Raw genomic sequence first — 13,712 nt, forward strand, 5'->3', positions numbered from 1 at the left:
CTTCCAGAGGTCCTGAGTTCAATTCCCAGCAACCACTTGGTGGCTCACAACCATATGCAGTGGGCCTCCGATGCACACGTCTGGGCTGTCTGAAGACGGCTACAGTGTACTCATATACATGAAATAAAGAAATAAATCTTTACAAAAAAATCAGCTATGTGCAGGATGGTTATAGTAAGACTGTATCTCCTTCACTACCGTTCCTTAAAACCATTTAAAACATCCCTCAATGCATGTCCACAGTGAGAGGTTTATCACCGCAGGCAGTTAGTGATGTGTGACTTTCCAGAGCCCTTTACAAAGTTGCTGAATTTGTTTTTGTTTTTTTCTTTTCTTTTTCTCTTTCATTGTTTCCCTCTGATGTGGCCATTGTGTTGACAACCTACTGTGTCTCCGCTATTGAATTTTTTTCTTTTCACCGTGAAGAAAACCTCCCAAGGTAAGTGCTGGCATGGACCTGGGCATCAGCACTGAGTTAGTATGCCGCCATTATGATCCCAATTCATCACAGGAATCTGTGGGTGGTTCCTGGCCACCGGGGAACTAAGACTAGCATTCTAATTTAAAATTTAAGCCTGACTCAGCAGTTCATGTTGGCACTGATGTAAGAGCAGCATGTTGCTTACCCTACGTTGGTGATGTTCTTAACCATTGTTACAGTCTCAGAAGATGTTTGACTCTGTAGACCTGTATGCCAGGGAGTGGTTCTGGCCTGTTGATCTCCAAAGGGAGTTTAGCAAGAAGAAACAGGTGCTGGCCCATGGCCTAAGAGTGGGATAGCTGCGGTGGTTGGCATAACTGTGCTGGCTAGTTATGTCAACTCCACACAAGCTAGAAGGCCTCTCAGCTGAGAAAATGCCCCAACAGACTGGCATGAAGGCAAGTCTGTAGGACATTTTCTTAATTCATCATTGATATGGGAAGGCCCAGCTTGTTGTAGGTGGTACCACCCTTGAGTGGGTGGTCCTGGGTTCTATAAGAAGGCAGGCAGAGCAAACCATAAGAGCATGCCAAGAAGCAGCACCCCTCCGTGGCCTCTGCATCAGCTCCTGCCTCCAGGTTCTCACACCTTTCCTTCCCTGGATCATAGACTTCAAGATGTGAGCTGAAACAAACCCCCTCCTTCCCATGTTGCTTTTGATCATTGTGTTTTACAGCAGCAATGACTGTGAGTGGTCCTTCTAGAAAGCAGAAGAATAAAAACAGGTCCTCAGGAATAAAATTTGGTAACTAGTTACAAACTATCTTTCTGTCTTGCCAACAAGAGTCAATATCTTTGGGAAGGTTTTCCACACATTCACATAGACCGTCCATACTGATTCTGTATGTTGGGTCAGAGCTCTTGGCCGATTACAGTGACTGCTAGTTAGAGCTGTCCCGCTGCCTTTGGCAACTTTTGACGACATTTTTACTGATGGAAACCCCAGAGGTTCAAGTATAAATGGCATAGTCATGAGAAGGTATTTAAGTGACTGGCCCTGTAGAAATGGAAGTGGATTTGTTAGAGAGATGTTTAGTACCACAAGTCACTAGAAAAGTGACCAACCCTGGGTAATGGCACTGATTACAGCCCATGCTATCTAAGATAGAATGAGGGCAAACTCCTCCCTGTGGTCAGAGTCTAGGACACATGAGAACATGGGAGAAGAGACAGGCTTGCTTCCCCTGGGGCTGTGAAGAAAGCTCTAACGTAGCTCTTGGATTACAGAAAACTGATCAAATGTTATTTCATGCCTTCTGTTTATTGAAAGCATCATTCGTATTGTCTTTGGCACTAAGCGTCTGAACTCCAGCAAGGAAGGCATGCACTGAATAAATAATAGGAGGTGTCTCTAGAAAGAGGAAGTAGCTCATGTTTCTGAAGCCAGCTGAGCTGGGCGGCATGGTCAGATCTGGAGGTTCCCGACAGTTGTCCCTGAGTAATTGCTGAGGTGATTATAATCCATAAAATCTACAGTCTTAAGGTTTTCTGCACCAGGAGGATATATGTTCCTTTGTCTGTCTGGATCTTTTCTTTGCTCCCAGAGGTTTCAACGTATATAGTCATCCTGGTCATAAGATAACCTTGTTTCCCACAAAGAAAGCCAGTGTGTTCCTGGAACCGTTCCTCCTGTGGCTGCTCAGAGAAAGATACACATGGAAGTTGACAAGGCGCAAGGACATTTTTAACAACCACCACTACTTTTTACGTGCTGCATTCTGGTGCATAGTGGGTATGCTGAAGATCATGCCTAAGAATGGCCCTGAAATTCTCAAAAGTAATGTTAAATCGTCACGTTAAAAATATATAACATTAAAATACTTAATAGATTAGCCTGAATCCAAGAAAGTGATGAAACAGAGTAAAATATATGAAAGACACAGAAGTAGACTTAGGGACTGTATGTATTGAAAATAAGTGGGAAAAACAGAGGCGCTGTGAATGCTTTGTAAGATGATGAGATTTGGGCATCAGTGATCAGAGGCCTTAGGGCAGATGGGGTGATTTACCTTAACAAATTATTAAGCAGGAACAACTTTATATGAGGCAGACTTAGTCTCCATGTTGTGATAGTGGTGAGCTGAATGTGTGTGTGATATGAAATAAGTTGTTCTGGGACCATTGGGTATTTAGATATATGACATTCATAGGATGGGAAGTTCCCATTCTGACCGTGCAGTCAGAAATGACATACTAGGGGATCAGGGTCACCTCCGATAAGTTCAACTGAAAAACGTAAAGCCTGTGCTTGGGATGCAGACCTAAGTTCAAACACCAGGACCCACTCATGTGGTGGGAAGAGAAACTGGACTCCCAAAAAATCTGTCCTCTGACTTCCACAGGCAAATACTGTCGTTAATGTATCCACCTGGATGCATGCATGGATGGATGGATGGATGGATGGATGGATGGATGGATGGATGGTTGGATGGATAGATGGACAGATGGATACATAGATGATAGATAGATAGAGATGGATCGATGGATGGATGGATGGATGGATGGATGGATGGATGTGGTTATAGGTTTTTAAGCCTGTGCTTAAAGGAGCTGGAGATACATCAGGGTTAGTGAGGAATAGATTAATAGACCAAGGCCCAAAGGACCCAAGAAATGTGGAGAGACAAATCTAATGTTTTGTGTGTGACACTCAGGTACAAATAGCTCCAAGGCAGAACAAAGTTGCTGGCAGCTTCATGGGCAGGCCGAGGTGTAGGGTCCCCTTTACATCCTTGCTAAACTCCCGGTACTATAGTCCGGACAGTACGTTGAGACCAGGACTTGGGTGGCAGGTAAAGGTAAAACAAAGGAGAGTCAGCTGTCAGGCAGAGCCTGTCAGGTCTAAAGTCATGGTGTTACAGTGTGGTAGCACTTTCCTGAAATCCCAACACTTGGGCTGAGGCAGGCCAACCTGGGCCACATAGCGAGACCCTTGACTCAGTAGGACAAAACATAGCCTATAATGCCAGCACCCAGGGGCAGGAGCAGGAGAATCTCTATAAAGTCAAAGCTACCCAGGTCTACATAGCCAGTCCAAACCAGCCAGAGCTATTTGGTGAGACACTGACTCTGTCTTAGAACAAAGGAGTTAACAAAAACCAGTAACTGATACAAATACACACTTCCCAATCCAGGGAGTCTCAAGGATTGAAGGTGGTGTAATAAAGCAATTTCAGGATTCAGGTGCGTGGATACCACAGGAAGAAAAGGATGTGATTCCATGTCTTTAAGGATCCCACAGCCATCTTTAAAAACAGCGTCTAGCAGTGAGGATGTGTCTCAGTGGCAGAGCACTAATCTAGTGTGCACAAGATCCCAGGTTTAATCCTTAGTGATACACAGCAGAGCAAAAGCACAACGTGAGACATACATTCAGAGGTAAAGAAGGTAAATATGAGTAAGAATATAGATCCAAAAAATGCTTCTGATATTAAAGTGCTAGGGCCAAACCTTAAACGCACTTGTTACGTTTAAGGAGATTTTTTTAAAAAGCTAGATTGCACAATGTTAGCAAGAAATGGATATTACATAACTCAAGGAACCAATAACCCATTAAAAATTCTCAGTCTGAAAAATCCAAAGCCTAAATTGTTAGTTTATAAGATTCTGTAGTAGATTAGATCAAGCTGTGAACATGGGCAAGTAGATAATCTTAAGATGAGATTCGAAAGAGACAGATAACTGAAGATCCACAGTTTTTTTAAAAAAAAAATAAGTAAACCCAGATCTTCCCTTCTTCAGAAAAATCAATGTCAACTGCAACTCTGGGATGCTTTCAGAAGGTAACGGGAGGAGGTGGCCATGGTTCTCTCACAACCTTTCACAGGCGAAGCTGAAAGCCAGACATAAGAGAAATTGACTCCGTGCACTTGTAAAATGTTCTCCTCTGCTAGGGACTGCATTAAGTGTAAAGACAAGCGGTATGCTGGGACAAATATTTAGAAAACACCCAAGAAAGGATTTGTATCCAGATTATACCAAGATCCCTCAAATCCAGAGAAAGAAAGAAAGAAAGAAAGAAAGAAAGAAAGAAAGAAAGAAAGAAAGAAAGAAAGAAAGAAAGAAAGAAAAAAAACAAGACCTCAACTTAAAACTGGACAAAAAAATCTGAATAGACATTTCTCCAAAGAGGATTCACAGGTGTCTGATATGTAAATAAATAAGCCAATAAAGGCGCAATCATGTCATTAGAAAATCTACATTAGGGGCTGGAGAAATAGCTCAGTGGTTAAGAGCAACAACTGTTTTTCCAGAGGTCCTGAGTTTAACTCCCAGTAACCACATAGTGGCTCACAACCATCTATAATGGTATGCAATGCCCTCTTCTGGTATGTCTGAAGACAGCTATGGTGTAATCATATGAAATAAATAAATAAATAAATAAATAAATAAATAAATAAATAAATAAATAAGCAAGCCTCAACATCAGCATTAAAAAAAAAAAAACTTAAAAGAAAAAAAAAAGGAAAATCCACATTAAAACCCATGAGATACCACCATACACTGTAGGATGCCTAAAGTCTCCAAATCTCACCAAAATCAAAACGAAGGCTGTGCAGCAGCAGAACTCTTTTGTCACTGTCAAAATGAGGCAGAGGGTGCAAGCATCTGGAAGACAGCCCCCAGCTTCTGAAGAACCTAACTATATTCCTACCACATGACCCAGTGATGGAGCTTCTAGGTATTTCCCCAAGCCAACTGAAAGTTTGGATCTACTGTTCGCAAGTGTCTATGGTGGTTTGATTCATGATGACCAGATACTGGAACTGAGATGACTCCCAGTAGGAGAGTGGATAAGGAATCCGGGCATAATCTTTGATACAGTATCATTCAAGGATAAAGAGAAAGGAGCAACCCATCCCTACAGAAGGCACAGGGGACCCCTCAGTGCATGTTAATAAGTAGAAAAGGCCAGCCTGAGAAGGTTAGATGCTGGGCTCTAAGATCTCATTATAAATCTACAGTGTTCTGGAGGAGGTGCAAGTACATGCCCATAGAAAATAGTGTCCACAGCTCTACAACTCAGTACTCAGCGAAGCAAGGAGAGACAGACAAGTCTGCTGGAGCAGGGCGTGGCCCCTTCCTGATAGACAGAGCCCCAGAGAGAGAAGGAGCCCCCAAACCTAAGTTGTTTGTAGCTTATCTTTTGAATTTGTCTGTTTGTTAAGCTTTTATAAGTTCTGAATGGAGAAGCATTTCTCTCAGATACTGGCCACCTGCCTGCCTTGTAGTAATCTGCCCCGATGAACACTCTGCAGTGCTTGTGGGAGCAAGGTCTGTGTCTCTCAAGAACGATGGCCCTTTAGGCAAACATGGAGACACTGGTTTATACACCTGTAGATTAAGAAAGACTTTGTTTCATAAGCGTCAAGGTATGAGAGGTGTGTCTGTCTCTCATAGTGCAAAGGCAGTATTGCGATTGCTTCTTGGTTGAGCCATCTTTCGATAACCTGGATTTTGGCGGGTACTGGTATACAAGGAAAAGAAGGGTTGTTCTATTCACTGTGTTTTATTGTACAAGATAAGGAGGAGGAGGCATTTGGGAAGGAATAAAAATATCTGCTAATCATTTTTGTTTTGGTCGTGTCTGCTTTTAGTCAGTTTGCTCATTGTAAATGTATGAGCAAACAATACCTTATAATGTACTGTATAATTTATTTTAATATTTTAATCTTGTGAATTAAATTGATTTTCAGTTTTTAAGAACATTGTGAAGAGGCTGCACACATGCAAGGCAAGGGCCCTAGCGGGGAGCTGTGCCCTGTCCAAGTAGTTAGTTCTCAAAGCCCACATTGTGTAAAGGGGCTCACTGATGACACTGGTTCGGTGGTGTGTGTCTGTAATTCCAGTACTTGGGAGTTCATGGCAGAGATATAGAGTTTGACACTAGCCTGGGCTACATAGTTAGACCCTGTCTCCCAAAACAAAGATATGTAGCTAAACACACCGAAAGCTGTTTTATAAACGTTTCTCAGGAAGATGAGAACCTGTTCAGCTCTGCCATCCGAGATCTGGGTTTGCTCCATCTGTCTTTGTTTCTGTGGTGGTCTGCTGCCTCTTCTGCCTTGCTGAGATAAAGTATTGGGCCAGGCTTCTGAGCCTGCGCTCTGTGGCTCCCAGGGTTCAGACTGTGTAGTAAGTATAAAACACACAGTGGATTTCTAAGGTCTCAGACAGGGGTGAGAGGAAAAAATGTAGCACAAATATTTTGTGCTATACTAAAAAAAAAAATTAGTATGTACTAGGTTAACTAAAATACATTACTAAAGCAAATTTGTCTTCCTTTTGCATATGAATATGTCCCAAAGACAGTTTAAATTACAGACATACGGGGCTCCCATTGCCGCCGTGCTGGACGGCGCTGAAGAGATACGTCGCTTTGATGTTACATCTCAGCCACAGGTGCTACTCTTAGCTTTCGCTGGTCTCTTTCCTTCCTTGTGTTTGGACTTGGGCCTCTGCTGTCAGGTGTCAATGGCAGTCTACACTTCCCCATCTACCTCTGTTCCCCAGCTTCTGCTCTCAGGAACTCTGTGTGGCATGGATGGTCAGACCTGCACAAGTAACAGTGGTCTTTCCTGCCTACCGTCTGCCACCCCTTCAGTCTTCCTCACAGAAGGGAAAGCTCGGGGTTGAACACGGGCCCTCAGGATGGCATGTGTGCGTGGGTAAATTCTCCAGAGGAGGAACGTTGGGGTAGGAATGGTGATGTGCATACAGGCAGGAAAAAGGAAGCAATTGATGTGTTAGGGAGTAGTGGGGGCTGGACAGCTCCTGTCTGGTGTGTGTGAGTCCCTGGGTTCCATCCTCAGTGCTGGGGGTGGAGGGTGGGGTGAAACGAAACGTTGAATGTTAGAAACGGAGAGAAACGGTAGCTTATGGAGAACCTACCGTCAGGTCTCAGTCGCGTAGGTCGGAAAGATTATTTGGGATTTTGATGTGTTCGTAAGCAGTAGCATGCATGCAAGAAATTGACCTGGGTGCAGATGCAAGATTCACCAGTGAGTGCAGGAGGGGTAGACAGCAGGGCCGGCCTGCCGCACTGGAGCTGCCCGTGTGCTGGCCTGAGACAACAGTGCGTTCCTCTAAAGGTAGCGTCAGCCCAGGTCGCCTGTGGCTTTAGCGCAGGCTCCAGTCTGAAGGATCCACCACCATCTGGGACTTGCTCGTGCTGTGGCTTACAATCCCCCTGCTCCTCAGAACCTGCCTACAAGCTCAGACACACGTAGCTAAAGCCAGTGATGTGGCCAACCCGCTCTCAGTAGGATGAGGCATTACCGCTCCTTCTGAAGGTCCGACAGGTCACAAGGCCAACGTGGGAGCACCTAACCCTCTCAAGGAGGGTGGGAGTCATTTGGTGGAATAGCAGCACAATTCTATCACACTCTACCATTCTAATGCATTTTATTTATTTCTGAAAGACCTTCGGAAACACAACACCGTGTACTTCCGTCTTCACGTTAGACTGTTCACCCCCTCACCCGTTTTGTGCCTGGCTTCATTCAGAGTCAGTTATTCTCACTGTGTTCTGTGCCCAAGCATGGCCACAGATGCAGATGGTGGGGTACTGGGTTGTACACTTCTCAGCCTCCAAAGAGAAACTCATTATCTCCCCTGACTCTCAGCCATGGTCCCGCGTGCTACCCAGAACAGTCTGGGCTCTCTGGACCAGGGGACACATCTGGAGTCCTGCCTCAGGCATCCCCAGCAGAGTGCTTGTCCCCTCCCCCCTTTCCTGTGTCTGCAACCACTGGGCTGCCCTGGGTCCTTAGCGTCTGAGACCTGGTTCCCGGGAGCCAGCAGGCTCCCTCCTCTCTGGCAGTATACCCTGGGCTTTATCCTGTAGGGTGCGGAACACACAGAAGGTGAACTCTCTGGGACCAGGTCTAAATACCTCCCATGGTGATTGGTGTCAGGGTGAGTTTAAGTCTTCCTTGTGTGATTGGCAGCAGCGGCCATCTGTCAAGATGGCGGACAGGCTGCAAACTGCAAGCTCAGACGCTCACAGCTTCCACCAGTGTTTATTAGAGGAACAGCCCATGTTTAGAAATACCCACGTTGCCTTTCTGAATGAACTGTGGGAGAAGTTTGATCTTGTTTCTTGATTGATGAGAGAACCACCATAGATTACCTTTAGACAGAGGATGTGGCACCTCTACCCCACCCTCAGCTGCCAGTGAAGTGGGTGCTGGGAGAGGCTGATAAAGATGTACACATGGACTGAACAGAGTATTCGGAAGAGTCGAGATTGAGCTCCTGCTTCACTGAGTAGGCACCACTGGTTTACACACACCCAGTGTTGAGTGGAAGCCCTGCACTGCTGTGAAAGTCTTCACACAGGGTTCCTATTTTCAAATTTCCTTTTTAATTGGTAACAATATGAATGAGTTCCTGAGAGAGACACCCTTCCCTCTTCCCTCTTAGACTGCTGAGTCCCTGTCTAAGGAGCTTGCCAGAAGTGTAGTTTCCTCCTGTGGTAGATGTGATGCGGTCTCTGAGCTCGGGGCAATGCCTTCTTTCCCCTGACTGTGCTGCAGATGCTATTAGCTGCTTTCAGTCTTCAGCCAGACAGGGCTGGTGTGGAACCTGAGACATGGTTTGGTGTGTAGTTACAAGCGTGTGTGAAAGAAATGATTAATTACGCTGTGAAAAGACAGCGTTGACTTGACAGACTTTTAAACAGGAAGGGAGGTCTGTCAGTGGAGCTGACTAGTAAGGCTGGTGGCTCTGGTATTCCTCTCCCTGGCCTGTGGCAGCTGTGTTCAGGCACAGGATAAAGTTTGTGTTGGCCCAGTGACTTGTACAAACAGTAGCAGTGAGGACAGACCGGGGCTCACAAAGGCTCCTGTGCAGTCGCAGTCTGGGATGTAAGTTAGGTTTAACTTAAAATACTTGATTAAATGATATTGATAGATATTGATATTAATAATAATAAAATACAAGTAGCATATATTGTTACACATAGTGATGGGAACTGTTTTATAATAATTCTGATGGTAGGAGAGAGGAACGTGAGGAAAGTATTGAAAATGTCCACATGGAACGGACAAGAGAACGTTCCTTGTCTTTTGGTGTGACAGTTTCATAACACCACGTGGTGATGTGGGGGCAGACCAGAAGCATCTTTCTTATAGTCAAAGAGTTACAAAGTTAAAAAAAAAAAGAAAGAAAGACAAAATTGAACCCCAGTGAGCCTGTATTCCAGCCACTGGAATCATCGAAGCTTGCAGAGTGATCTTGGGCACAGACTGCAGATGGTGTAGGAGGAACTGTGAATGGCAGCTGGGTCTCCAGATGTGAACAGATGTGAACACAGAGTTCTTAGTCCTAAGCGGTGATGAAGCTACGGGAGAGGGAGGAGACTATTCCCTCACACAAGGCAGAGGGGCTCCACATGGAGCTGACTTTTGAAGCATTCTAGATTTGGGAGCCAAGCAGTCACACGGTTTGCACTAGTGCTAGGGAGTCACACGGTTTGCACTAGTGCTAGGGAGTCACACGGTTTGCACTAGTGCTTTTGGTACGGAGCAGCAATACTTCTGCACATGAACTTAAAAAAAAAAGACTTTATATTTTTGTACATACATTTACCTCAGTGAATCTGAGCCCTTGCCTGCCTTGGTAAGGAAGGAAGAAACAAGTGGGCACAGTTCCTAGACCAGGGAGGCTCCCTGTGAGATGAGGGCGTGACGCGGGGACCTCGGTGCCTGGTCCGTAGTCAGCATGCTACACGCTGGGCCTGTGTAGAGACCAGCCCGTGCACAGACGATGCTGACGGTGATAATGGTGGCTGCTGTGTCCTGTCACATGCTCAGCGTTCCGTCAGCGGCCATTTTGCTGGTAGGCACTGAGAATTAGAAGGATGGAGCTACAGACTTGAAAAACCCAGGGAAGAGAAGACTCAGTGCTGCAGAGCAGAGGTCCAGTCCTGAGCAGAATACACAGATGAATAAGGAAAACTGTACGTATTCAGCAAAGAAGGGAGAATTGGAGAATTCGTAACGCAACAATTCTGTCTATGGGGAAATGCGAGTCTTGTCTCTCCTCCACTGAAAGTGAAAAGGGTCTTCACCGCTGTCTGTGTCTGTGAGGTCTACCTGAGATGAGCCACGATGTAATTGTAAGTGTCCATTATATGTGAGTACACAGCTTCACGAGATTGTTCAGTTAAGAGAGAAGTCATTATCTTAGTCAGGGTCACTGTTGCTGTGATGGAACACCAGGACCAAAAGCAACTTGGGGAGGAAAGGTTTATTCGGCGTACACTTCCACAGCACTGTTCATCACTGGGGAAGTCAGGACAGGAACTCAAACAGGGCAGGACCCTGGAGGCAGGAGCTGATGCGAGGCCATGGGGCGCTGTGACTGGTTGGCTCAGCCTCCTTTCTCTCAGAACCCAGGACCACAGCTCAGGACAGGCACCACCCAGAGTGACTGGGCCCTCCCCCAGTCACTCATTAGTTAAATACCCCACAGGCTTGCCCCAGCTCGATCTTGTGGGGACATTTACTTAACTGAGGTCCCCTCTTCTTGAGCTGTACCTAGCCTGCACATTCACCAAGAGGCTGTTGTAGACTAAAAATGTCATTTTTTTTCGTTTGATGAATCATACTGCATGGGAGTAAAGCCCTTGACCTCTTATAATAATACACCAAAACAAAGGGGACCGAGCGTGGAACTGTGCGTCTACACTGCACACATGCAATGAGGCGGCATGGAGTTGAGTCATGAGAAGTGCTCTTAAGCTGCTGAGGAGTTCGGGGCTGAAGTGGCTTATGGCCAAGCCTGGTGTTGTGAGTGTTAGACCTGGGACCCAGATCTTTACCTAAAGGGAAACACTGGCCCTACAAGCTGTTCTCCGGTCTCCATTATGTGTGCTGTATCCTACATGAGACTGTGTACACATATCTTACATACACATCATCATCGTCATCAACATCATCAACATCATCATCATCATCATCTACTCAGAAATTTTTGCAAGTATCCTCAGTAAACGTTTCGTAGAGGAGGGACATTTAGGATAACATTGAAGATGTTAAAGGAAAATTGAAATAGGCCTACACTCAGGCTGCAAAAATGGACATTTGTTTTCCAAGTTTTCCCCCATGTACAATTAAATTGTTGTGCCATAATAATATATATATATATATATATATATATATATATATATATAATGTCCCTTTTCTCCTAGGGAAGGGAAAAGGGGCATATTAAAACTAATTCTAGAACAATATATGCATTTTTAAGGAATAATTACTTCCTGTCTTGTCCATTTCTGGGAGGGGTGGATGGAGTCTCATATCCCAAAGGTGAGGCTGGTCTTGAACTACTGATCCACTTGCCACAAGCTCAGAATGCTGGGGATTCGGGAGTGCACCACTCTGCCCAGCCGTTTGATATTTTTAACTAGATTTATGCAGCTACAGGATAGAAAATATAACTGACAAGTATCTGGGTCTCAAACTGAGTGACAGGCAGGTCTTTCTGGATGGTTTCCTGAGGTAAATTCCTTATGCTTGGTTGGAGACCTTAGTGAAGGCACAAAACGAGACAGGATTGAAGAAGGCCACAGAGGGGCCAGAGAGTTGGCTTGGTGCTTAAAAGCGCTTGCTACTGTTGCAGAAGAGCCAGGTTCTGAGTTCAGTTTCCAGCACCCACATCGGACGCTGCCTGTAATTCCAGAGGGGAATCTGATGTCCCTTCTGGCCTCTGCAGGTACTGCATCATACACGTAGCAAAATACACATGGTCATAAAATAAAAGCAGATTAATCTTTTTTTTTTTAAGAGGAAGGAAATGAATCCATATAGTTGAAGTGTCATTGCATTTGGCCTTTGTTACTTTCTTGAGCTGGAGTCTTAGTCTCTGTGTAGATCAGGTTAGCCTCAAATTCTTAACCGTCCTACCTCAGCCTTATGCTATGACTCCAGCTTGGCACCACCATATCTGGCAACTGTTCTTTTATGGATTGGAAAAATGGCCGCAGATCACATTTCTCAGAACTCTGGTGCCTTCTGCTTCTCTTTGGATGCAGGATGCTTCTTTCAGGGTTTTTTCTTTTGTTTTTTTTTTTGTTTGTTTGTTTAAAAACAGTTGAATTTTGCTGAAATGCCAACAGAGATCACGCTTCTCGGTAAGCAGGGAGTTTGCACCACGTGCTGTTCACAAATCCCGGAGCCTCCTTAATTCAGGATATATGTCACGCAGTGAGTTCATCTTATTAAAAACAGCCTCAGCAGCCTCGCCGTACGCTCAGCGGCTCACAGAAATGCAGAGCTAACATTTTTAAGGGCCCGATGGAGCTGGAGCAGATGTCCAGCAAGCTGCGAGGAATTCGGTGCTAGCGTGGGTCTCACACATGTCGGGCTAAGAAAAGAGGGTGGGATTTTGCTGAAGACAATAGGTTTGAGATTTTATAAATAACTTGAGAATGTCTGTACATCTGGCTCTTTTTCGAGTTAGAAAGGTGTGAATTCCTGGTGTTAGTTGTCATTGACGAAATAGATGGCTTCGGCTTAGCCCTCTGTCTGTCTGTCTGTCTGTCTCTCTCTCTCTCTCTCTCTCTCTCTCTCTCTCTCTCTATGTGTGTGTGTGTGTGTGTGTTGTTGAGGTTATCACTTAGAAGCATCCCATGCTGACCCAGAACTCAGCATGTAGCCTACACAGACGTCAGACTAGTGACAATCCTCCTGCCTTAGCCTCCCAAGTGCTGAGGTCCCAGGTTCGAGATACCACACTCAGCCTCCATCTTTAAGTATTTGCTCGGCTGTATGCAGCAGGCTCTCGGTGCCTTCCATCACTCTCTTGCAGGGAGGACACAGCAGCTTTGCAGTGAGCCATGGAGTAGCCGTCAGGGGCTCTAATGGAGGGAAGGAGCTAGTACAAGGACAGCACAGGTCTCTAGTATGATGTATGGCGCCTTGTATTTAGTGAGGTGAGTCAGACTCCAGACTGCTTCCTGATAAATGTCTTCTGAAATAAAAGCCTGCACTCCGTATCGGGCTTGCTGGGATCAGTGTCCTAAGTGCCTAGGACAAACACTGACCACAGCTCAAGGAGGAGAGGACTGGGCTTGGTAGGCAAAGAACCCCAGGATCTTGTAATCCCTTCAGAGTCCCTTTATGCTTGCTAGCATTTTAATATTTGTCCAGAATTTAAGAGGGACATGTGGAAAATGATATTTTATGCCTTTTTTTTCTCCTGTTAGAAACAACTTCAAATTCTCAAC

General features: G+C 45.2%; 1 protein-coding gene across 6 annotated transcripts in view; it reads left to right on the top strand.

Annotated features, from left to right (window-relative positions):
* Kif13a (kinesin family member 13A) overlaps window positions 1-13,712 on the top strand; it is a 185,664-nt gene that overhangs the window by 66,505 nt on the left and 105,447 nt on the right. For all 6 annotated transcript variants that reach the window (XM_052156717.1, XM_052156720.1, XM_052156718.1 and 3 more), the window contains exon 3: window positions 427-439. In XM_052156717.1, coding sequence (XP_052012677.1) covers window positions 427-439 — 13 coding nt within the window. The remainder of the gene's footprint in view (window positions 1-426; window positions 440-13,712) is intronic.

This window comes from Apodemus sylvaticus, chromosome 14 (assembly GCF_947179515.1).
Source record: "Apodemus sylvaticus chromosome 14, mApoSyl1.1, whole genome shotgun sequence".
NCBI lineage: Eukaryota > Metazoa > Chordata > Mammalia > Rodentia > Muridae > Apodemus > Apodemus sylvaticus.